The 26,316-nt window shown below is 50.0% G+C and overlaps 1 protein-coding gene across 4 annotated transcripts in view; it reads right to left on the reverse strand.

Annotated features, from left to right (window-relative positions):
- TTC28 (tetratricopeptide repeat domain 28) overlaps window positions 1–26,316 on the reverse strand; it is a 511,170-nt gene that overhangs the window by 83,695 nt on the left and 401,159 nt on the right. For all 4 annotated transcript variants that reach the window (XM_050924019.1, XM_050924018.1, XM_050924020.1 and 1 more), the window contains 6 exons: window positions 11,638–12,979; window positions 9,662–10,185; window positions 7,655–7,764; window positions 7,145–7,274; window positions 4,695–4,913; window positions 647–812 (listed from right to left, as the gene is read on the reverse strand). In XM_050924019.1, the coding sequence (XP_050779976.1) occupies window positions 647–812; window positions 4,695–4,913; window positions 7,145–7,274; window positions 7,655–7,764; window positions 9,662–10,185; window positions 11,638–12,979 (2,491 nt within the window). The remainder of the gene's footprint in view (window positions 1–646; window positions 813–4,694; window positions 4,914–7,144; window positions 7,275–7,654; window positions 7,765–9,661; window positions 10,186–11,637; window positions 12,980–26,316) is intronic.

The following is a 26,316-nucleotide window of genomic DNA, read 5'->3' on the forward strand; positions in this document are numbered from 1 at the left end:
GCTTCAGTGTTTGCAGAAGACTAAGTGTAATTTGCATGTTCAAGTATCAGTACAGGAAGTACTAGAGAGCTCATCCAATCAGGGAACTAAACAATACATGTGACTCATCAGACCAGTCACAGCTAAGCACTCAGCTTGGTTTTCAGATATTCATGTTCAAGCCACAGAGCAAAAATTGTGTAAAAATATTTGTGGAGTATATCTGTACAATGGATAAACTGAAGGAAATCTCTGCTTGTTTTCAGATAGCAGCTACATAAATCAGATGAATTGTTCATTGTGAGTTATTTGCTAGCCATAAAGGGACATATTTCAAAAATGTTCTCCCCCAAGTTGCAACAGCAATTTTTCATTAGCAAATCTCTGAGGGGGAATTAATTACATGGGTACCTCTGAATAGAAACTGCCCATATATAGCAGATGAGGCATCTAACTATCGAGTCTGTTGGTGCAAACCCCATCTGCATGCACATAATCTATTATTTGCAGCACAGATGGCTGTGGATACAAAACAGAGCAGCTTGGCTGAAGCGTATTTAATTTGGCCCAGAAAATCAGAGTTCTCAGCCATCAGCTCCTCCAGGCTGTCTGGATACATGACTTCCGGAGGGGAGCAAGAGAATCAGGATGTGAATTCCTAACTCACCGGGTATAGTAGCAGTCCACACCCAGTGCCTCTCGTACACTTGAGATGTAGAGTTCCAGCGCTGAATTTGTAACCGTTTGGAAGCCCACGCTGCCTGCTTCATAAATGTCCCTGGCATTCTCTGCCATGCTGTCACCCAGAGAGTATTCATGAAACTTCAGAATTCCTGCAAGGACACATTAATTGCCAACATTATCGACTGTGTGAAGGGAGTGCACTGCCAGCATCTGCCAAAGAAAGCAGTACAACTGTTACAAGTCCTGAGGGGTTGGCATCTCCAGCAGAAATGGAGAGAAGCATGCTGTGCTGTGTCTCCAGAGGGCTTTCCAGGAGTTAGTCCAATATGCTATATTAAGACTTTGCTTTTAAAATCTGGTTTTGTACTTTGCAAATGATAGTTCAAGGGAAGAAAACTCGGCCGGACTTTAATGAGATGTTCAGAAGGCACTTACTACTATCACAGCAGCCTCATATGAATTATAAAACAGATGTTTCTTGCAAGCATCTCCCAGGGAAATTCCAATAGCACATTTCAATAGTAGCATATGAAAAATGTCTATTAATAGTATCTGACCACATAAACTGGACACACAAGGGCTGAAAGTCTGAACAAAAATGTTATTCCTACAGCAGAATCTCCTTGTGTCACATGGAGATTTCTCATTTCACCCTTACACACACAAATAAATACATGCAAAGAAGTAAAAGGTAGATTAGTGCATATTAAAATACTAAAACAAGAACATTACACAATGGGGTACAACAGAGAAAGGAAACATTCATACCAGGAGTGCAACATTCTGTCAAGGATTCAGCTGTTACTGCAGATAAAACCCTCCTCCAGTCGGACCAGCATACACTTTCTGATATGATTAACCCTGCAGCGCCACAGCGTCTGGTGATCACTCTTGAAACATTACCCTGGGCACCCTGTTTGCAGTGGCAGCATAAACAACAAACCAGGTTGGAGAGAAGAGATGATCAAATAAAAAGACTTAAGCAACCTATTCTGTAGCAACAGCCGCAAATGGATCCATTGAAATGGTCAAGGAGTGAGTGGGGAGCTCTGAGGAAATACTACCTATGCTAGAATGAGGAACCTGAGGTGCTCTCAAAGTTTCTGCATATGTATTGGAAAAGGCAAGAAGAAAGCAGAGAGCTGGAGTGCTGTCGTCAGCAGCTAAGAACTCCCACATAAGAGCCCGTAGTAAGGCAGCCAAAGGTGAAACAGCAACTAGCCGCAGAATAAGGATCTGAGAGAGGGAGACAGAGCCCGAGCAGACTGTAACCAGCACCGCCCCGCAGAGCTCGGTTACACAGAACAGCCTCCAAGGGCCTGCGCAGTTACAAACCCAATTGCCCCAGGAGGTTGGTTGTGGCTGCTCTTCTACAAGCTCCTAACTTGTGATGGGGATGTAGGGACCGTGACTAAATCTTTATGAATCTCAGTGACAAACCCTGCTCCTCCAGCTGATACCATCTTACAAGGCCCAGTGCTGTCCCCAGTGTGGTAAAACCTTCAACATTTTATTATGCAAAATGTATGGTTTGAGAGGGCAGTTAGTGACCATGTGTGTAATGGGACAGTAACCTCTCTTCACTCAGATCCATAAAGGATTTGAGTAACTCCTAGAGTAAATAATCAAAGAGATACATCTAGCGAAAAATACATCAGCCAAGCCAAAGAAGTTCATTTGTGTTTGCTTTCCTTTTTGAACCACGTTCAATGCAATCTGAATTAGTGCTCTTTATCTCTGTCATGATGAAGGGTTACAATTATTAAATTATATACAAGAACTATTCCTGAAGATTTACAGTTATCACTTTATTAGATAATGAACAACAGTTGCGTGCAAAAGGGGATCCTCTTCAAATTAATCCTTCCTGCTCTGCTCATCTGTGATAAATGTTTCCAAATTCATGTGAGGAAGATTCAGAGGAACAGACAGTTAGATGGCATATCAGGAAGCTGGGCTGCCCTCCTGTTATCTGGAATCCACTTCAATTAATACAGTACATGTCAAATGCATTTGGAAGCATAAAACAGAGAAATGTAATTAAAGTGAGGTAGCATGCTTGGAATCTCATTATCACTCTGCATTGCCCTGTGGGAAACCCAGACAGATTGGCTGTTGAAAAATGGATAAATTAAGCACCTGAAAACTTTTCCATTTATGGGTGAATGTCAAAGCCCTGAACATGCTTCTCTGACTGAACTTTCCTTTCCTCTATTTCTATGCATGCCACAGGAGCTGGCCTATTTGGGTCCCATGAGCCAGCCTGATTCCCAAAAGGAATATCAGTCCTCAAAACCATGAAGTCCTCCTGCTCAACAGAGGGGAATGGACCAAAAAAAAATGGGTATTGAGTAGTCACGAGGGACAAAGAATGAAAAATGCTGGAAGAAAGTGTAGGTCAGATGGTCAAAAGAAGGGTACAAGAAAGGAACTCTGAGCTGAGAAGCCCAGGTAGTGTCCACCTCTCTACAGTGGAAGCCACCCAGAGGAATCTGCCTGGATGTGCGGACAAAAAGGTGAACAGAAATTGGCTCCTCTCCACAGTCCCAGAGAATATCCCAGTCCAACTCCCTCTTTCTAGCCTGGTAAATAGCCATCTTGCCCAGCGCCACGGGGAGGATGACAGGGAGGCTCTGAGATTTTGTGGGGCCACACATAGGAAGTACATAAATAAAAAGGTGCAAGGAAGGTGCAGCCAGAGCTTCAACAGGAGTTTCTGGAGGAGGCAGGAAACAGGCTGCATCCAAGGGTTGCCAACTCTGACTGAAGCTATTCCAGGAGATTTTCCCCCCAACATTATGTAATGTCATTAAATTGTACCTATTAAAATCTCCTGGATTGCTTTCAACAGTCACCAGGAGATCAATGGCGATTCCAATAGACTCCGAGCCAATCCAGGAGGGTTGGCAACCCTACTGCAACCTGGTGCACTGAAATAAACAGGCTCTAGGGTCTTCTCTCTTTCCATAGAAGGGGAAAGTATCATGGACTGCGTAAACTGCACCAACAACACATCTGTGCTCATGGCTCCATGAAGGAGCCGCCAGCTTATGTCCCTAGTGGTCCTTGGAACCAAGGTGGAAAGGTGACAGACTGATAGCTCTGGGATCATGTCAAGACCTTCCCTCAGGCATGGTACCAGCACAGCAGTGTGAATCTTACCCCCGACCCCCACAACTGACCCACCAGCATGCCTTAGCCCTGACCAGGGGAGGCTTCCCTCTCTAGAGTTACTAGAGGAGTCCAGTCTCCATGGCTGGCTCTATCCTGCCCTGCCCACAAAGGTGCTATGCAGCACTGGTTTCTGTAGAGATGATATTTGTGCACTAGGAACAGGACAAAACCCCCATCTCATTTTACCAGGGTCCCCAAAACAGCCGTCAGACGGAGAAACCTTTTAGTTACTACCGTCTTCAGGCCAAATTCCTTCCTAGAGTAAGACCAGTGACTACAACAGATTTAGAGCAGAGATGAATTTGACCTGTGGGTGTGCATTCAATCCAGTGCCCTCAGGGTGAAAGGATGCATATCCAATTACCTATCCCCTGAGCCAGCCTGCCTCTTGATCCAGTTTACACGGATGATCCTATTTTCCTGCTTTCATGATAATATTAGATAAAGGATGAAAGATAGTTCCCCCAGCAGCTGCCAATTCCCATGTACAGGTGACAAGGGCTCCATTCCCTCTGCAGCTGAACTGCCACCAAAGCTACCAAGATTTAACTGAATTCCCAACCAGAGCTGAGTATCAGTCGCAGTAAAATGAGTTGTGGTGAGCAACTTCAGAATAAGCACCCTGAAAAGATGTCATAGCACTATCAAAGAGCAGGGAGCGTAAGGATGTGGCAGCAAAGCACACTGCATAATCTGGGGCATATTTCACATTACAAAGTGAGGCTTTGAGTGCCAGGCCCAGCCTCTGGGTGGTGGAACAGGACAAGACCCTAATGGGTCTGTCCCAACTCTGATTTCTACGATTTCCCCTTTGCAGGCTTTGGTAGTTGACTCTAATCTACAGAAAGGAACCTTACCTGCCCCAGGAGCAAGCAACCAGCTGTACAGATAGCCGGCAGCCAGCGAATAGTAGAGAACAAGTCCCCTCTGGCCATTCACAGTCTCCAGAACCTGGTCAATGGTGACGGGGGAATAGGGGTCAGAGTCCTGCTGTCCAGTCTGACGTTCCACCAGCAAGTCAGCGAATGCTCTCGTTCGCCCCCTTTCTGCCACAGCCAGGGCTTCGTCATGGTGGCCTGTGAAGAAGAGCCACAAGTTAGGGAACAAAGATGTGTCTCAGGCCTGCACCAGACATGGCAGAGCACTGTAAAAGGGTAGAGAGCATGTCAGTTATTCCAGTCCAAACAGCACCACAGGTCACAGGGCAGCAGCACCTCTATGGGCACTTTCTTTGTTTCCCCAGCAACCCCAAGCATCCTGGCTGGCTGCACGTTGCTTCTTCCCAGACTACAACCCAGTGCCCTTTGGGACTCTCTGGCACATCAAACATCCAAGATATCCAGTACCTCGGTCACAGACCCACAGGATCTGTGCTACATTATGATTTGTAAGCTGTCCCTTCAGTGTGCCAGACCCCAAGAGGTCACACTTTTCCACAAAGGTAGGCCCCAGGGCCTCCACACCTCTGAAACAGAGCCTCTACTTTTCACTGCGAGCTCTGCCCAAAGTGTCTGACTGAAGCAGACTGCTGTTTGGAGACTTTTACGCTCTTCAGGGATCAAAGTAGCTCAGCAAGTATCTGCAGTGACTCCGGGCAGCCTTTTCAGAACTGAGTAGGGTTCATTACTCAAGTGTAACACAGCCTCAGGAAGCCCTTCGGTGAGCTCGAGAGGCAAAGGTAAGACAGAGTTCAGACTGGCCAATGCCTGGGCTACACGGAGCCATGCTGCTGTAGAAACCATCCAGGCTCTCTCTCTCTTTCTTGATCTCTTTGCCTGTCAGTCCCAGGTGAGCTTCTGTGTCTCTGTGAGCCCAGTTCTTATCACTGCCTCCTGTCACCTCTCAGTCCAGTGTCCTCCTGCTGCAAAGCCATGCTGAGTTCATGTGTTCACCTTGCCAGAACTTCCTGGTGTGAAGTGTCAATTGCTCAGTTCTCAGCATTCCCATTGTCTTTCCGGATCTGCCACCGATAAAGATTGGCTGAACCCAATCCATAACGACCAGTTCCGATCACCCCAACACATCGTGTCTCCTGCTGTGCGCCAGAAGCAGAATTTTAACTCTTCTGCATCCACTGGGTAGTAATGCCAAGGCGATATGTACAGAGTCCTACAGATAGTTCTTAAAAATATTACAGACAATTCCTCCGTTCGTCACACTCTTCTCTTCTATCTAAGGTTTTAATCCCACCTTCATCCCCATGGGTCCGATCACCTTGCAGTTGTGCATTAAGCAAGTTGACTCACATCCAGTGTGTGTGGTTCACTCTCTCCCCAGGCCTCCAGAGGAATGTAGATACTGGGACATGGTTTGCTTTGGCAGGGTTTTAGCCATGCTCCTCTGCTTGTATTAGCAAAGCCAGCTGAAGAAGTGCACCTGGCACTGGGAGCAGAAGGTCCTGATTGGTGTACCCTGAGCAGGTAGAGTTCCTCATAGCAGGCTGGGAAGGGGAAATCTCCTACCCAAGCCTGTAAGGGAAGGGTCTACACACAAATGGGAGGGAGATGAGTGCTGCTGTGGGCTCTGTGATGTGACTCAGCACAGCCCTGGGGAGCACAGGAGTGAATCATACACAAGCGAGGGGCTGAAGGATGCGCTGCTGAGAGGGGAAAGCAATGAAATATCAGGGAAAGGACATCCTGAACTATGCCTCGTCCCAGGATCTCAGTGCCTTGTGCAAACGTTAAGTGCAGCCTCACAAGGCTCCCATGGGGAATTATCCTCACATTACACATCGGTAAGGCTAAGATTTTGCCATGGTTATTTTTACGAAAAGTCACGGACAGGTCATGGGCAATAAATCAAAATTAACAGAAGCCTTGATCTGTCTGTGACTTTTGCTGCTGTAGCTCTGTGGTTTCTCCTGCCACTGTGGTGGCTGGGAGCTGTGGGGTTCTCTCCCCAGCCTCCCCTCCTGCAAGGCTGTTGCCCATCGCTGGAACCCTGGAGAGGGCTCCCTGAGGAGGCTGTTGCCTGTTGCTGGAACCCTGCAGGTGGATCCTCCAGCAGTCCTGAAGCCCCAGGGACTGAAGGAAAAAATGTCACAAGAGGTCTCTGGAAGTCATGGATTCCATGACTTTCGTGACAAAAATGTAACCTTACACATGGGGAAACCGAGGCACGGAGTGCAATGGGACTGGACCAGCTTGCCAGCAGCAGAGGCACAAAAAGGCACAGGCGCCCTGATCCCAGTCTCCTGTTCTAACTACTAGACTAGAAACACTTGGAACTAGGGTCAAACCCTGGAGCCAGGGAAGAACTCAGACTCCTAGCTCCAACAGCCACGGGCAGCGTAGGTATCTCTTACCAAGGCTGACGAGCACTTGCTGCAGGGCCTGGTAGGATGATGTCTGCAGGTCAAAGAGCGATAGCTTGTAGTCTGTGCTCAGCTGCACCTCGTGGCGGATGGTTTCAAACAGTGCCGACGCCCTATAGAGCTGGGAGGGGAGAACAGCCCATGGTGACACTCAGAACTGCAGCTGGCCCAGCCTGCAGCCACCGGCACTTCAGTGAGGGGGACTGGGGAGGAGAGGGGAATAAGCTGAGATCAACATGCTCTCAGCTGGGGTCAGGTCTGCCCCATCCAGTCCTGGTCTGCAAGGAGTCAGCACACCCATACTGCAGTGTCCAAGGCAGAGGGGCTGGCCACTCTGCAGGGGAAGAGACATAGCTGTGTCCAGGGAAAAGAGGCCAGAAGACTGCACCCAGGTGGGCAGTGACAAGTCATCTCTGAACAAGCACCATGTGTAAGAAGGGACCACACCCTGATGCATTACAGGGGATGAGAGATCCTCCTACTACTGGAGCTGCTGCCTACCTGGTGCTGGGCCTCCTCCAGGTTCCCACTAGCCCAGAGGGAGAGGCCCAGGCCATGGCGGATTTTGGCTTCATCTTCTCTACGCCCCAGCTGTTCTGCTAGTCTCAGTCCTGAAAAAGAAGTGGAGTCAGTGAAGACAAGAGAAAAGACTCCCTGCTGCTGGGTGATGGGAGGTTTGGGATGAAGAGAGTGGGGTGTTCAGGCTGCAGACAGGAGCAGGCTTACGCTGAGTCCTGGGCCTGGGGAGGGCACTGATCCGTGCGCCGGTGTAACCGATTTGCTGAGGCTGCACAACACCTTGAAGAGAAGTGCTGTATGTGCTCCCTGTGCTGTTGGAGTCAACGGGTCAGCAGGAGGGGGAGTGACACTAACACAAGGGGTAGGGAGCTGGCTAGCAGGAGTGCATGGAGAGGACAGGGAGAAGGATGTGCGGATGGAAGGATTTAATGATTGCAGGAGGTGTATGTGTATGACAGGGTGTATACACTCGGTGGTTTGAAACTACAGAGCGGTCTGGATGGCGAGGGGGATGTGGGGTGTACGGCTGTACGGGAGCTGTACGGCTGTATGTGTGTGGCTTTGTGGGGCAGGGTCACAGGCCCTTCCTCTGTGCCACTCCAGCCTCTCCCCACCTACAACAGGCAGCCCCTCCCCATAGCCGTTTGGCTTTTAACCCTTCCAACACTGCAGATGAGCAAAACTGCACGGAGCTGCCAAGTGTTGCTGGAGTCCTTCTTCCTCTCCCTCTTCACCCGAGAGGCCCTGCTAATACAACCAGCTAACCAGGATATGCCTCAGTACCCGCCCTTGCCCCAGGTCTCCCAACACCTTCCTGGCAGACATGAGGCGGGGCGGCGATTCTAATCTGACCTACCACAGGAACATTCATTTCAGTTCCAACAACATCCACAGGCATTTCCTACAGTGCCCCAACACGTCACACCTCCACGGGCCCCAGTGACATCAGATACATACAAGCATGTTAGTCTCAACCATTGCAGAGAATGTAAGGGAAAGGCCCAGGTGGGGTAAGGGCTGCTGGGCTCAGCTGCAGGAGAGTGGCCTGCAGGGATTCCCAGCAGCTGGAGCAGCAGGAAGGTCACCTCTCATCAGGAAAGGGGGCTGCACTGATTTCCCCTCCAGCAGTTTAACTGAAATTCACCCTACTATACTGAAATCCTGCTCAGGTCAGTTTCCAGGAAATCCAGGCTAACTTGTGTAATTAATCTATCAGTCTGCAGCCCAGCTCCCACCACACCATTCAATCCACTCAGCTTGTCTTCTTGCTCACACTGCTGCCGCCATGCTGAACAGAGGACGCTTTTATCCTGGGAGATGGTGCAGCAGCAGCAGCAGCAGCAGCAGCAACAACAACAAGAGTAAGGCGTGCAAGGCTGGAACAATGGGGGCCCTCCAGCTGTCCCCTGCTCCCAGCCACTCAGATCATCCCCTACAACACTGCCGTGGTGCAAGGTTGAGAGGCCTGTTACTTTTTCAGCTCTAAGCCCCACCCCCACTTTAATGTGAAGGGGAGAAACAGGTAGCTCCCAGCTGAGGCAAACTCAGCCCAGGTGGGCTGCGGGGCTGTTTGTCCTCAGTACAAACAGGCTTTGTGGATCCAAGTCATTCCCTGGCCTGCCATGTCACCCACTGAGGAGATTTCCCTCTCTTGACTCAGGGCAGACGGGCTTTATAAAGAGACTTAGGGTGCTTGGAGTGAAGTTTAGTGATTAATCTTCCCCCGGCAAAGCACTCACTGACCTTTAAAGGCTTTGCCATTCCCTTGTCTGTCACAATGTGCTGCTACATGAAGGTCTGGGCAGCCGGGCCGCTAATGAAGGGCACAGTGCCTGGGGTGATAACTGCACAGGTATGCAGGAGACTGTCAGAGCTAGCAAATGTCTTAGACACATACTCACATTCCTACATCTTGCTCCCTTTCATACGGACATGCCCCCTCCCTCATTCCCTGGAGACGTAAAGCCACTGGATAATTCATCCACTCACCTTCCTGCAAGTACATCACAGCCTGAGAGTAGTTCTGCAAGGCATGGTGTGTCCTCCCAAGACTGCTGTAGGACACGGTTTTGGCCACCAAGTCATTCATTTGAGCTGCAATGCTGAGATGTTGCTCCTGATAAACCACTGCCCTCTCATAGGTGCCCAGCGACTCGTACGTTAATCCCAGGTTCCCATAGGCCCTGCCCTGGCATGCGGGATTGTTGGTCTCTTCTGCAATCTGCAGGTCCAGCTGGTGGTACTGCAGTGCCGTGTCATACTCGCCCATTAGCTGATAGACTCCCCCCAGGCCGCAGGCGGCGTCGCTCTCCAGAGACCGGTCTTTCATTTCTCGGGCGATGTTTAGCTGCCGTTCCAGGCAGGAGATGGCTTGCTCGTAATTTCCTAATTGGCTGTGCAGACTCCCCAGCTCCCCATAGGCTTGGGCTTTGTTGAACGCCTCCCCGAGCTCATGGGCCACCACTAGCCTCTTTTCAAAGCACACGAGAGCCTGCTGCAAACTTCCCATTGCCCTGTGTGGAGAGAAAAGGAGCATTTATCTTGCCTAGGCATATGTAACATAAAAAACATCTTTCCCTGTCACGTCCTACAGAGAAACACTGCTCTGGAGCCAGCTCAAATCTGTCATGGCCCCGCTGCCAGATGTAGGAGAATTTCAGAGCTACCATCAGTGAACTTGCCAGTGAACCCTGGAGTCAATGGTAAGAGAGACCCTGAAGGCCACAATCAGGCTCAAAAAATTGTCCAGGCCTCCTCTGCGTCCCCTGTAAACTCCTCACTCAAGGGGACCCGGCGCAGTGAAATGAAGTTTCATTATTCAGGGTAATAGCATAGCCTGAATAACCTTCCCCCTCGCCATCCAGACCGCTCTGTCGTTCCACACTACCCGGTGTGCAGACACTGCCTCGCACAGCCATACACATACAGCCATACACCTTCCCTTTCAGCCATACACACACACCGACAGCTGTCATTCCACACCGCCCAGTGTGTACACCCTGCCATACACATACACCTCCCACAACCATTAAATCCCTCCATCCGAACACATATGCCCCACAGCCATACACCCCCCACAAAACTGTATGCATATACTTCCACAGCCGTACACCCCCCATCTGTATACTTACACCTCCATAGCAATGCATCCTACACACATCTCTACACATACACCACCAGTTTCCCATGTACCCACTACTGCCACCCCACAAATCTGTACACATATACCCCACAGCCCTCCACATATCCTTCACAGCCACTAGCCCCCCCACATCCATGCACACAGACCCCCACAGCCATACACCCCACACAGATCTGTACAAATACACCCCTGCAGCTTCCATGTACCCTCCACAGCCATATACCCCTCTGACATACATGTGTACAGACACGTGCACAGCACCCCCATCTACCCTTCACACCCCAAATCCGTACACCTACACCCCCCAGTCATATATCCCCAACACACATCTGTATACACATCCCCTACAGCTCTACACCCACACATCCATACATGTAACCCCAACCCACACAAATGCATCTGTAAAGTTTCCCCTCCCCCCTGCACCCATACTCCGATCTCTCACAGTCGTACACATACCCTGCCCCATACCCACCCCACCAGCTGCCCATCCACCTCTATTTACACACACACACTTACACACACACACACACACACATCCCCTTCTATCTCCCCCCAGCACATAGACAGCTTGCTAGCCAGTGACTGCACAGTGTGAGAGAAATCCAGCATATTGTCTTGAATCTGTGTTCTCAGGTTGGTTTCCTGACACTAACCCCTGTTGGCAGCACGTGCACCCATATACTCGCTGTGACACAGCTCATCACTGAATCACGTGAATAGTGATGGTATAATCATCACTCAGGTATTTTCACTCATTCACTTTCAAGACATTTCTCATTACCAAAGGTCATGCAATACTTCAGCCTTCGGCATTTGTTACCTGTGCCCATTTCCAAGGCCCCGATAGGCCTTCGCCTGGTCTTGCATGCGATTTAAACTCTGAGCTACAGATAAGTACTGTTCATAATACTTTATGGCTTCTTCATAATCTCCTAGAGCCTCGTAACAATCCCCCAGGTTTCCGTATGCCCGGCCTCTGTCCAGCACAGCTTCGTTTCCGCTCAGCTGCTGTAGCATGGCCAACTGCTGCTCAAAGTACCCAATAGCTTCCTCCATGACATTCATGTTCATCTTGGTGATGCCCATGTTGCCATAGACTTGGGCCTCTATACTGGGGTCCTTCAGCTTCTGTCCAAGTTCCAACTGTTCTTCATAACACTTGAATGCCATGGTGTACTTCCCAAGGCACATGTACACTGCAGCAAGGTGGCCATGAGCTCTGCATTCACCCGGCATATCCCCTAGCTCCTGGTAAACCTCCAGTTGCTGTGTATGGTACCCCAAGGCCTTGTCATATTTCTGTATCATCTTGTACGCAGAACCCAAGGCTGCATAGGCACTGGCCTCCAATCTCCTGTCTTTGACATGATGGGCTAAGCTTAGCTGCTGCTCATAGAATTTTATTGCACCATTTACATCTTTTTTACATATAAAAATATCCCCCAGGTTCCCAAGAGCCCGGAATTTGGCTTGGGAATTGTTCAGAGACTGGGCCAGAGACAGCAGGTACTTCTGGCATTCCTCGGCTTTGCTGAAGTCCATTAAGGCCTTGAACGCCAGACCCAGGTTGCAGTAGGCCTTGGCTTGGCTCAGCTTGTCATGTAAATCCTTTGCTAAGGCGAGATCCTGCTCGTAGTACTTTACAGCCTCCTCATAGTTTCCAAGGCAGTAATGGGCGTAGCCAAGGTTGTGGCAAACTTTCCCCTCCCCCTCCATGTCCTGCAGCTCAGGGGACAGGCGCAGGTATTGCTCATAGTAAGGGGCTGCCTGCGCATACTCTCCTCGCGAGCAATGGAAGTTGCCCAGGTTGCTGAGGGCCCGGGCCTCGCTCTGTATGTCCCGCAGCTCCCGGGCGATGTTGAGGTGGTTTTGGTAGTGCTGCAGGGCCCGGTCATGGGCGCCTAAGGCCTGATATGCCACTGCTAAGTTCCCGTGGGTGGATGCCTGCGAGGCCCGATCATTCACTTCCATCGAAATCTGCAGCTCCTGCCGGTGGTATTTCACAGCGTGGTCATACATGCCCAGGGCATTGTACGCATTGCCCATGTTGCCGTAGGCCCTGCCCTGAGCACCATAGTCATTGAGCTCCTGGGCGATGGACAGGTGAGTCTTGTGGAGTTTCAGAGCAGAGTCATAGTCGCCTTTCATCTGGTGAATGATCCCTGGGAAGTAACAGAAACACAGAGATTAAAGAGATAAAACCCCAGTGCCGCCCCTGCCACCCCCACAGCCTCACACGACAACCTGTCCCACACAGCACCACCAGCCCTATCCCTCCCGCACAGCCTCACATGACAACCTTTCCCACACATCACCCCTAGAACCACCACACCAGCCCTTCTGCACAGCACTGCCCCTCTCCCACAGCGCTGCCCTCAGCTCCACACACTGACCCTTCCCCACACTGCCACCCCCAGCAACCCTTCCCCACATCGCCCCTCCCCACAGCCTCACATAACAACCTTTCCCACACACTACCCCCAGCCCCATCACACGGCCCCTCCCCCACAGCGCTGCCCTCAGCTCCACACACTGACCCTTCCCCACACCGCCCCTCCCCACAGCCTCACACGACAACCTTTCCCAAACACCACCCCCAGCCCCATCACACCTCCCCTCCCCCACAGCGCTGCCCTCAGCTCCACACACTGACCCTTCCCCACACTGCCACCCCCAGCAACCCTTCCCCACACCGCCCCTCCCCACAGCCTCACACGACAACCTTTCCCACACACTACCCCCAGCCCCATCACACCACCCCTCCCCCACAGCGCTGCCTCTGGCCCCGACACTGCCCCTCCGCCACAGCCCCACAGCACTGCCCCCTCCCACAGTGCTGTCTGCAGCTCCATACACTGACCCTTCCCCACACCGCCCCTCCCCAACAACCTCACATAACAACCCTTCCCCAAACCACCCCTCCCCCACAGCACTGCCCCTCTCCCACAACACTGCCCTCAGCTCCACACACTGACCCTTTCCCACACCGCTCCTTCCCCACAACCTCACACAAACCTTCCCCACACACCACCCCCACAGCGCTGCCCTCAGCTCCACACACTGATCCTTCTCCACAGCACCGCTCCAGCCCCACACGACAACCCTTCCCCACAGCACTGCCCTCAAGCCCACACATCAGCCCTCCTCCAGCTCCACACACTAACCCTTTCACACTGCGCCACCCCAGCCGCACCCCCAGCCTCACACTGCAACCCTCCCCCCCAACCCCACACACTGACCCTCCCTCACAGCACTGGGCATGGCCCCATCCCTTCCCACTGCTACTGGGACTAGCCCCAAGCCTCACCCACCAACCCTTCCCCACAGCACCAGGCCCAGCCCTGCAGCCCCACAGCAGGGAAAACCACCACATTTTTCAAGAGCATTTCATAGGATTCTTTAGCTACAGATGCGCTTTCCCCTTCTAGTCCCAGTATTCAAGCATTTTAAGGGTGTTTCAGTGCTAGGGTCCTACCACACCAGTGCATGGAGCCACACTGGAGAGGCACTTCACTCAGCCCTCACTCCATGGCAGAGATGGAAGTCACTGGCAGCTGGGCGCTCAGCACCTCTAAAAGGAACCTGTCCAAAGGGATCTAACAAGTCCATGGCAGAGCTGGGAGCAGTCCCCAGGACTCCTAGTCTGGTCACAGAGACTTCAACCAGAATGAGACCGTCACGGTGCCCTCAAGCAGTGAGTGGCTGGGGACACTGCAGCAGAGTGTGGGACAGCAGGGTGCCAGGGGACAGAGGCATAGAGCCAGCAGCTGGGATCAGGACTGAGAGGCGGGGGTAAGGAGCAGAGGCAGAGGGCCCAGGTGAGGGTGACGAGGCCCAGACGCAGCACGCCCTGGACCCAGGCAAAGATTTGTCTGGGACTGCGAATCACAAGTCTGTTCAGCAAACAGCACCAAACACAGACTGCAACAACTGGAGCCTGCAACAACTAGAACATGTCAAAGGATTTTTGCAACCAAAAAGTGGAGAGGAGATGGCACGACTCGAGTCCTGGGCACATGCTTCGGGGCAAAGACCGGATGGCAACCCCTCCACTAAGGGCTCTGGAAGCTACAGGATCCTCTGGAAAATGGACAGCACACCAAGGTGCTGGGAAATCAATGAACCAGAGCCCTGGATGCCTCCATTCCCAACCCTTTAAACAAGACTGGAAGGCTAAAGCAGAGCACAAGGCCCTCATCGCTGGGTGCCTCACCCACTTGCAGGCGGCTCTGCTCTCTCCACGGGGCTCTTCCAAAGGCTGCCTGTGACTAGAGCAGGGGGAGAACGGCTTTCTGCCGGAGCTGGAGGCGTGGCTCAAGTACACAGAATCTCTTAACACTGTCTTAGGTGAGTTCCAGGCTCAGAGTCAGCAGATACTCGGTCTGGTAAAGCAGCCTTCCCAGAAACTCTCTGAGCTGCCTGGGCACTCAGTGCCCAGGGCTGGATTTATTGTGCTATGGAGAAGCAGCAATAACTGAGGTGGCTCAATAAAGCAATCACAGTGATGGATGAAGCACCAGAGAAGCAGTGAGACCATGCTACAGGGAGGAGGCCAGGACAGCAAAGACAGCCTGGAACCAGCAGAGAACCCCAAAAGCACAGACAGCTTCCTCAGCCTGTCACACTAGCCATTATCCTAAGGAGCAGAAACCCACTTGCCAGTCACAGCTCTTGCTCTTCATGAGACGGTTCCAGGGCACTAAACCCAGAGAGGCTGCCTGGAATTAGCTCTGATTTAAAACACTAATCACTGTGAAACGCCAGGTCAGTTGAGCATTTAGGACTGAGACAGCGGGGGTCTCGGTGGGGAGAGGAATCACATTTCCTGCACCAGCTTTGATGGGCCCGCCTACATCTGTACCCAAGCAGCTTGCCCCTGAGTTCCTAACATGCTCACCCAAGGGGATGTTGCTAAGTTTTCAGATGTGGATTGGGAGGTTCAGAAAGCCATAGGAGTTAACTCTAGCAAGTCCTGTACAGTCCATTCCCCTAATCCCAGGGGCTAGTGCTAGTTTGTTCCTACAAAAGACAATCAGCTTTCCAACTGATGCCCCAAACATACTGAGAATTACAATGAAACAATTTAACAATAAACCTGAATAGAACTTTGAAGTGCCAATTAAGCGTGCCCTACATAGCACAGCCATCCCCAGGAGCAGGTGTGGAGGTGTGACTGACCATCACACCTGAGAGGCAGTGGAAGGCCATAGGCTCAATCTCCATGGGTCTGTCCTATGCCTGTAGAATAAGAAAGATGCCTCAGGTTTGAGTCTCCTTACAATGACTGGTGCACTTTGCATTAATGGGATTAATGAGACTCTGCACTTTCTTCTAAGGAGCTCTGGGCCCTTTGCAGACATTCACGAACAGGCCCGTGGCCCCAACACCTGCTGAAGAGGGCACTGCACAGCACAATATCTGGGCCAGGAGGACAGATGTAAATAGGGGGCAACTGTCACCACCTCACCCCAAAAAGGAGTAATCTGCTCACTCCAGAACACATGACAACAGGCATCCTCAGGGTGGAAAGAGAGAGGATGCAGTGGGAGGAGGAGAAAGGGATGGGCTTCCACAAGTCCAGTAGACACTGGGAGCTACAATTAGGCAGCGAGTTTGATCCAGCTCTTGTTTAGTGCTGACAAACACAAATACGAAGACAGATGGCTTTACAAGCAGGGCTGGAATGCAATAGCTGAAATTTGCTTTCCTGAGGCAATTTGGAGCTTAACGGATTCATTTTGTAAATTCATATTGTTCTGAAAACCGCAAGTCCCGATATGTACTCTGGCCAGATTAACTTCTATCAAAGCAAGTTGTTCTATAAATTCTACTCATTTTCCTACCAACAAGAGGCTTCAGGATAAGGCAATTTACAAGATATGGGCAGAGTGAAATAAGATTTAAATAACAAGGCCTGGGCTGCTGCTGACAAGTCTCTTTTTTTGCACCGTAAGTGTGAACAAATTTAAAGTTTATGAAATTGAGGGACTGATGGGACTAGCCTGAGTGGCCAAGTCCCATGCAAGCGCCACCCACAACTGTGCTAATGCCCCCCAATCCTGATCTATCATATCCCTTACTGTTCCACTTCTGGGACCCACAACTGTACCGCTGCACCTCAGCTCTTCCCTTTAACACCACCTGTTATTCCTGTCCTGGGGTTCCTGCCCTTCAATCCTAACCTGCAGTTTCCTGCTATTCCAGTCTTGGGACAGCAGATCTGGACAAACATCACATGAAACTAGGATGGGTCTCAACTGTTTCACATGTGCGCTACATGGGATCTGAAGCCAAGGCTCCAGAGCTCTCCCTCGTTGCACCCCCAAGCCCCAGCATCTCCATTCTCACAGCGAAAGCACTGAGGTGGGAAGACATCTCAAGATCCATGATAACTTGAGACTTTACAAAACAGATTTGGATCTGAGGCTCATATACTTTTAAAGACATTATCTTGCCCTCCTCCATCTGGGAGCTGGGCAGCTTTTACAAATAGCAGCTAACACCTGCATAACCCCACTGAGAAGCAAGCAATGAAGACAGAAGTATCACTGAATCTACCACTGAAATGTAGCTACCTGTGGGGTGTAAGAAGGCAACTACTTAACTGCACACAGAAGGTTATCACTGTAAGGAAAGAAGAATCATGTATCCAGCAGAAAGGGGCAGTTAGGTACTGGAGACAGTGTAACTACCAAGGTGGAATTTGACCAGGACATAACATTAATTAAGAGTTAATATTGTGAAAGAACAATCCTTGTAAAGATACCACATTGTCCTTAGGAGCTATAAAGAGAGACATGAACTAGGACATCTCCATGGGAAGAATAAGGGGTGGCCAGGTTGGGAATAAGTAGAGCCTCTGCTGGCTGTGAAGAGGGGCACACACTTCTGTTAATCACTTTTTTCCCTTTCAGCCAGGTTTTCCATGTGCCTTGGCTCAGCAGAGCTTCCATGACATCAGTGTGAGAGCCAAGCCCGTCCCAAAGTGACATAATGAAGCAGGCCCCAAGTATGGAAAAGCTAAAAACACATGGCTCACTGAAAACCACAACTGAGAAAGATTTGGTTTCCAAAATAAAGGGACTGGTAAACATTTCCTAACCTGTTCCTGCTGCATGGACAGATTCCTCTGAGGTGCAAGACACGTAACCACTCTCCATCATAGGCAGTATAGTCACAGTAAACCCCACCCAGTATAGTCACAGTAAACCCCACCCATCTCCTCCAAAGGAACAAGCATCAGATGGGGGAGATCCTTCATATAACAGCTGCACGGAGGGAAATGGAAGCTTTGTGTCCAAAGGGTATGGGTGGGGCAGAGGCTGTTCTAAAGCACTGGAGAGACATTATTTGAGATGCTGTCAGTGGGGGTTATGAGTTAGGGTAACTATATTTTGAAATAAAAACCAGAACCTCTGTCCTGGGTCAGGTGGAGAAGGTGGTTGGGTGTTGGCCTCATGAGGGAGAGAGGAAAAGATGCTCATTCCTCCAATGGCTCGACCAAGAAATGATGACATCCTGAAGACTTGTCTGGACATGCAGGGGAGGGAACTCTTGGTCAAGAACTCGCATGGAGGTGGGGCTCACTTGAGGGTAGACTCTCAGCATGCGACAGGCCTGGTGGGGTAGCTCCTTGGGGTGTAAGTCTTCAGCCAGCCTGTGGACATTGCCAGCGGTTCAGCCACCCACCAACTCCCGGACGGGGACCGAGCGCAGGGATTTTCAAAACCCAGGACAAAAACTCAGAGTCACTGGAAGAGGCCATGAAAACACTCCCAGCCTCCTGGGGGACACCATCATGAGTTACAAGTGGCTCTGAACGCCGTAGACTCAAGGGAAACAAGCTCATTCTATGGAGAGGAAACCTTCCCTTGGACACCTTCTCCAAGTCAATGCAACTTCACACTTATCCAGGCAAAATCCCTTCTGTGCCTGGATTTATATGTAACATCATGGCCATCAAGACAGGAGAAGGAAGAAACAGAACCAATCACCAGAGAATTGCAACCGTCCCACATCTGCCCCAAAGCTGTAAAAAGCAACAAGCTCTCCTTTCTGTGGGATTAAGGTCGGCTGCAGGCTCCTTTGGCAACTCTGAGCTGCCCTCACTGTTCTGGGAGAGTAATAGCCAGTGACATTCACACACAACGACTCAGTGCAGAATTTCCTAGGAACACTCACTAGAGCGTTCAGGACACAGACATGACTCTTCTGGCAGTTTTCTCTCCAGACCCCTCTACCTGCATATTCACCCCACATATACAAGACACCTCAAAGCTGCAAGACAATCAAATACACCTACTCACACAAACATTACAAAACCCTGAATATTCACCCACTGACAGCCTAGACCCACGTGTACCCAAACAGCCCACACCTCCCTCCCCCAAGCAAAAGCACATGCCTCAGATTGCTTCCCATGCACAATACACCAGCAACTTACCTGCTTGCTGTATCACATGACACCCAAGGCCATTCATTATCAGGCACTATACCAAGAGCATTAAGTTACCAAAGGTAAACCCTGCTCAGAAAGAGCCGCCATCAATCATTGTCCAGACTGGAATGGCTTCTGCAGGGTATTAATGATTTCATCAGTGAGACTTATTGGATGTAAAAGCAAATTTGTAAATTGCTTCTTAATCCTAAGGGCATCAGGCTTGGAAATACTACCAGCACTAACATTTCTGGGAGCAGAGCAAGAGCCACCAGAAAGGGGATAGGTGCTACAGCCTGTCACTGTCTCTCTGAGGTTTTCAAAGGCCAGCAGTTTAGCAGCAGAGGGCTCGAACTGGACATGTTTTACAGGAAGGGTAGACAGGCAGAGGGAGGAGTGCTGTGGAATGTTTGGAAAGAATCATAGATTATTATTAGGGTTGGAAGGGACCTCAGATCATCTAGTCCAACCCCCTGCTCAAAGCATGACCAATCCCCAAATGGCCCCCTCAAGGATTGAACTCACAACCCTGAGTTTAGCAGGCCAATGCTCAAACCACTGAGCTATCCCTTCCCTCCAGGGACCTCAGATGTGCACACTCTATCAAACGTGTGCATGCACCTATGAGAAGGGACACACTTCAGCAATGGAGATCTTGCAGCCCCAGCCAGGTTCAGTAACAGATCTCGTTTTGGTTCTGAACAGGAGGCCAAACTGTGCCATTTTATGCTTATTTGCTGTGTTGCCATTGATGGTTTGGTCCCTTCCCTCACACCCCTTTCCTACCACTGCAGCCCTTCAGCTGCCCAATCTCACTCCCCATATCCAATGTACTTGTCTGCGTCCTCCCTTTACTCCCCCTTCCCCTCATAAATAAACTCCTGCTCTCCCATGCTCCATTCTCAAGTATGCCCTAAAATTAAGTTCTTCTAATAAATGGATACAGCCATGGCCCTAGCCTGCTGCCACCTGGATCACTCCACATGGATGTTGTGTCCTGCTCCCCCTGCCCAGGGCTGCTTGATGTAGTTTTAGTTTGTGAGCAGTTTGGAACAGGGACTCTCTCTCACTACCTCTGTCTGTACAATGCCCAGCACAAGGAAGCCCACTCTTGACTCACGTCTTTGGGTGCTACCACAACAACAATGGAACTACTCGGTAAACGCCTTGGTGACAGAGGCCCATTCGTGGTTCACTACTGTGTCAGCAACTCACTACACCTAGCACACTCTTTTCATAATCTGTACGTAAAAGGTGTCAGGTAAGGAATCATATACAAACGCTGGTCCTGAAAATCATTGTTTGGTGTAACAGAGGGTTCTTAATAAGTGATAAAATTATGTTCTTAAAATGTGATTAGCAAGCAACGAGTAAGCACAGTCTGCCTTAGACAGAGGAATGTATATTTGCTTTTCTGACCAGCCTGGTCGCCAGGCAGACACAATGAAGGTACATTTACATACAAGGTACCAACGCTATCAAGCTAATAAACAAGGGAGAAGACAGCATGGTATCTACACCCGAGTAGGAGAAAAACTCTCTCTAGACAAACACTTCAAAGAATACATTTAAAAGATTTACTGGGCTATAAAGGCAGGGGGTCTGAACCTCAAATGATAAGCAACTGAATCAACTGATGGTACACAATACTACCATATTATAGAAGTGTATCGAGTAAGGTCTTTTATGAAAAGTGGTGACACCTTGGTGATAGGTATCATTATGAAATATCTATTAACACTATTATGAGGCATTACGTATACTCATTGATATTATGCTTTAGAGTCTGTGACCAAACACAGGGAGAAACAGGATTTCTCCCAGACAGAAGGGAGGGCAACTATCAATCTGTCTCCAGTGTAAACTGAACATTATGGACTCAAAACAATGGAAGCCCCGTTCACATATGAATCAGCAGGGGGATGGGAAGCCCACAGGAAGGGAAGAACAGCAGGAAACCTTTGGGACAGCGCTCTTGCAACCACAGAACATTTGATCCTTCAACCGAGGGGGTTGAAGTCTCTGGGAACTGAGCTTTTATGAGAAACCTGCTTAGGCAAAGACAGTAACTTGCTGAAATTAAGTTTTGGTCTTAGAAGTGTAGTTTTACTTTTGTTTGCTTGTAATCTTTATATCTTTATTCCTTATACTTGGTATCACTTAATTCTATGTCTTTTTGTTAAACGAACTTGTTATATTTTTTACTATAAACCAAATCAGTGCTATAGCTGAAATACAAGTGTTTGTCAAACCTCAGGTTAAATTAATGAGCTGCAGTGTATTGTCTCTTGAAAGGAACAGGGAACTTGATGTCTATCAGCATTCCAGGAGACGGCTGGGCATTGAGAGAGACATCTCTGGGGAACGCAGGAACTGTGTGTTACCTCTAAGACAAGGTTTGGACTGGCAGAGTCCTGAAAATTTTGCTGGCAAGGCAGACAAGCTGGTGTGTCAGGGAGTTGTCACAGTTTGGTGGTAGCAAAACTCTGATTTGCTGAAGCTGCGAGCAGAAATACAGTAACTCACAAATCTGGGAACCCCAGCAGACTGTCACAAGGCAGATGTTTTGGGGACATTCGGGACTGGAGAGTGTTAGGGTCACTGTACAAAAAGTAACTGGGCAGTGGATGAGTGACCTGCATGCTTGTAAGTTGGCTGTTGGTGTCAGGGTTGTGAGCCACAGAGGCGTAGTATTTATGGTACCCAGAATTGCAAGGCAGGTGGTGACAATGCCCTAAGTGGTCTGGGTTGACCCCAAAGCATCACAGCCTAACAACAAGGCAGAAGCATAACTTTGGGCTTTAGCACACAAATACCAGAGTGGAGAGAAGTGCTCTATGAAAGGTCCAAGCTTCAAGAAACTTTTCATGCCCAGGAGAGCTCCAAGAGAGCATTCCAGGTACCACAGGCTCTGAACTAAGTGTGTGGGAGGTCAACACTGCAATTCTAAAGGCATGGCAGTTCAAAAAGCCATTCCAAGCTGCTCTCCCGCACCTTATCCTCCCTTGAGTCAAGCCAGCTACTGGCCCTGCCACATACTGGGGCAAGTGATGTTTTACTGACACATTTCAGATGGAGAGATCAGGTTCAAAAGGATGTGGGTTTGTCACTGCTAAGAAATGGGTGTGGGCTTGTAGTGAGCCATGCAGGAATGAAGGTGTGCAGCAGCAGTATGACCAAGAGGCCCGTCGCCTGACTTCTAGGCTCCTGGAGTAAAGCCATCATCAGGAAGAAACTTACTCAAATATGCAGATGGCAGGAGATGCCGATCAGGCCTTTGAAGAGCAGCCAGAACTGGACAGCTGCAGTCAACTCCTCTCTCCCCTTTGCAATGTTCCTATTTCATGTACCACTATGTGGACCGCATAAACTGCTCAGCTTCCCAGCCTTCAGCACCCGCTCTGCTAATGCAGGAAGCTGAAATTCCCCTCTGTGAATGGAGTGAGACATCACAGAGAGTTTATCTGTACACGAAAGGCTGACAAATATAAATAACACGAGATTAGGAGAGAGCTGGTTGTTCTGCAAATTCCTCCTGAGTCTGACATGTTTGAAGTTAGGTGAATGAGATAAAAGGCATCAAGGAACTGAAAAATAATTAATTCACTGTCCCCTCTCAGTGTCTCCTGTCCCCAAACTCCTTTCCTGATCTGATGCATCCACGAGAGCCCCTCAATAACAGCCTTGGAAAGACAGAGAGAGAGTGCGCGCACGTGTGTGTGTGTGTGTGTGTGTGCAGGGAATGCTGGGCCATTTCAGGCCCTGTGGGATGTGCAGTCATCACTTCCTTTAACTTCCATCTCCCCAAAGCCAGATCAGCTCCTGTTTCCTGACTAAAACATCCCAGCTTCAGAACCAACGTCTGAGAAATTGCACAGAACTCCAGCAGGTCAAGCCTGTGACCTAATGTCTCATCCACCCTTGTAGCACTGAGATGAAAAACAAGATTTAGATCAGACTTGCACAGCTAGGTAACTAAGGACAGGCTCCTACTTCAGAGTGGCCAGACCATAAGGTGTGCTGAGAACCAGCAGGCCACTGATTTCAGCTTCAGGTGTTTGGAAAAATCACAAATCCAAATAGAGGCACTGTAGAAGGTTGTGGCCATGCCTCCCTGTTGGTGTTGGAGGGAGGCCATGCCCCCTTGCTACAGGCACCCATGTGTGAAAACTCTTGCCTCAGTTTACAGTTCTCAGACAGAGCAGCTCGTCTTTTACCGAAAGCTCACACCTTCTCAGTGAAGACTGCTTGGAGCAGCATCCAGGTTTCTGGACCATTGTAGTGGGGGATCTACTAGCATTGTGTCTCCTCTGACCAGGTCACTGCTGCATGGTGACCACAAAGTTCTTATTCAGGCTGAGGTTCCTCTGGCTTCTGAAAAGCCCCTCAGGCTCATGGTCTGAATCACATTCATGCATTACAGTTCTCCACCCTGCTGTCTGGTTCTCCTCATTTCTCTGCCCTCGCTCGACCTTCACTCCAAAGCAGCACCACGCAAAGATACAAAGATCTAGTTTGTTTGCAAGGCTGGGGGAGAAATCTTTTACCTTCAAGAATAAACTCTCATAAGTAAGGCTACGTTTTAGTCACAGGTATTGTTAGTAAAAGTCATGGACAGGTCATGGGTAGTAAACAAAAATTCACAGCCCGTGACCTGTCCATGACTTTTACTATATATCCCTAATTAAAACTTGGGCAGGACCCCCGCATGCTCTGGGAGGGGTGGTGGTCCAGGGGCACTGCAGGTGCTGGTGGATGTGGCCCAGGACCCCGCTGGTGCTGAGGGGGGCAGGCAGTGGCACATGGCCCAGGACCTCCACTGCTGCTGAGGGGGGAAGGTTGGCGAGGGCTCCCTACCCGGCTCTGCATGTCCCTGCAGCTCCTAGGCGGCGGAAAGGCCCAAGGGCTCTGCACGCTGCTCACACCATAAGCCCCAACTGTGCAGTTTCCATTGGCCAAGAACCACAGCCAATGGGAGCTGTGGGGGTGGGGCACGTGGGCACAGGCAGTGCGTGCAGCCCCCGGCCCCTCCTTCACCTAGGAGCTGCAGGACCATGGCAGTGGAAGCCATGGAGCCCCCCACCCTCAGGTAAGTGCCCCCCACACACACTCCCCAACTCTCTGCCCCAGTCCTGAGTCCCCTCCCACACACTCAAACTGCTGCAGAAGTCACGGAAGTCACGAAAGTCATGGAATCCATGACAGACTCGCAGCCTTACTCATAAGCCCTTTAAGGAGAGCGTGGTGCGCAGTCAGCAGGCCACAGTCCTCTAGCACCCCAATCTGGAGCTCACACACCCCCAGAGATGCAGATTCCTTGGGAGGAATTAATTTATATTGGTTGCCATTACGAGTCTATGATTAGCCAGTCACCATCCCCCCCAGGCTCTGACTATTCGCAGACTAGGAGATAGCTGGGTTCTCTCAGACACTACTGGTCAGTGCCTGTGATAGTGGCCACTGAATTGACCAAAGCTACAGGGCCTGCAAAATAATCTGCTCCTCACCCACCCAGTTCCAATGGGCTCATTTGTAATTAGAAGCTGCACTACCCTGGCGGACAAAGCCCGTGTCCAGTTTGAAGGTAAAATGTTAGCCTCCTGAATCCCCTCAACAGGAGACACGTGGTGCTCTGTTTCAAGAAGGGAAGTAACTTCTTGATGGCAGAGCTGTTGATGAGAAACCAGTCCTGAGCACTCTGCCCTGCACAGGAAGGGAAGCAGAGAAGAGTTCCTGGGACTGGATTCCTAGAGCAAGGCTCTTCTGTGGGCCAGCAGAACCTGGGAACACTCTGGGGAGAGCACACTCAGAGTGGGGACACCACTGCCCAACCTAAGGAGAAGCATCCGTGGGCTCTGAAGGGAGTTTCATCCAGAGCACCATGTCCTCAGAGGAGGGCTGCTGCCTGCAATAAGGGGCCTTGAGCAGCAGAGATTCAAAGAATATCACCTCAAAAACAGGCTGCTCCTGAGGAAACGGGAATCTGGCATACCCCCTTTAGAGGCACAGGTGCAGCTCTTCTCCCCCTGACAGATGATGATTCCAAGGCAGAGCTTTGGGATTAAAGGCACCAGAAACACTAACCGGTTGCATTGACAGGGAACATCCTGCAACTTCTTGCTCTGCAGGTTGTAGAAAAGCCACACACTCAATGCAATTAGCAGGCTCCACAGCAAGATTACTAAAATCAGGAAGGGGAAGTTATCACATACCAGAACAATTACATCTCTTTGCTTTCCTTAACAGCCAAAATTAAGGCTTGTAGGCAGATGGGAGATGAAGCCTATGCAGCTTCAGATGTTCCAGTTGGTCTCTTTACTACCACCACAGGGAAAAACAAACAATGAGCAAATGTTTACAAGTGGTTACCCAAGACAAAGCTGAGAAAATGGCATAACAGAGCAGAAAATTGGAGTCTCCAATCTCCTCCTCCGCAGCCCCTATCACTAAGCTAGCCTGGTGGGAGCCGGTTTCACCATCTGTGCCAGTCACACAAGCAGGAAGGATCCAGAAGCACAGTCACTTCAAAACACAAAGCTACTGACTCATTCACACAGCTATAATTGTGTACTTCAAAAGGAAAGAAACGCTCTCTTCCAGGCAGCTAGCCAGTCGGGCCCCATCCAGGAGTAGTATGCAAATGACACCAGGGAACAGAATCGAACAGAGTCTAGGGAGAAAGCTCAAGGAAAGCTAAAGGTGGCTCATACAGCACTTGAGATCTGTGAAATTGGAGCAAAATATACACAACCTAGAACCAATGTGGACTTTTCCTTCCTTTGCTTAACAATTACTGCTAGGGGCAGAGATGGATACTAGGGAAACAGCCATCTGAAGCACCAGCTGTAGTGTCTACAAAACACAAATATATATCATTATAAGTGCAACCTGAGCTACAAGCAGACATTGAAGGGCACAAGCATGAATGGGAACCATCAACCCCAAAGCAGCCAAAGAGCTGAAACGGCACAGTGGATCAAGATCCTTCTCTTCTCACTGACCACAAAGCTAAGGCCTTGGCTACACTGGCGCTTTACAGCGCTGCAACTTTCTCACTCAGAG

The sequence above is a fragment of the Gopherus flavomarginatus genome, chromosome 15 (genome assembly GCF_025201925.1).
Source record: "Gopherus flavomarginatus isolate rGopFla2 chromosome 15, rGopFla2.mat.asm, whole genome shotgun sequence".
In the NCBI taxonomy this organism is placed as follows: Eukaryota; Metazoa; Chordata; order Testudines; family Testudinidae; genus Gopherus; species Gopherus flavomarginatus.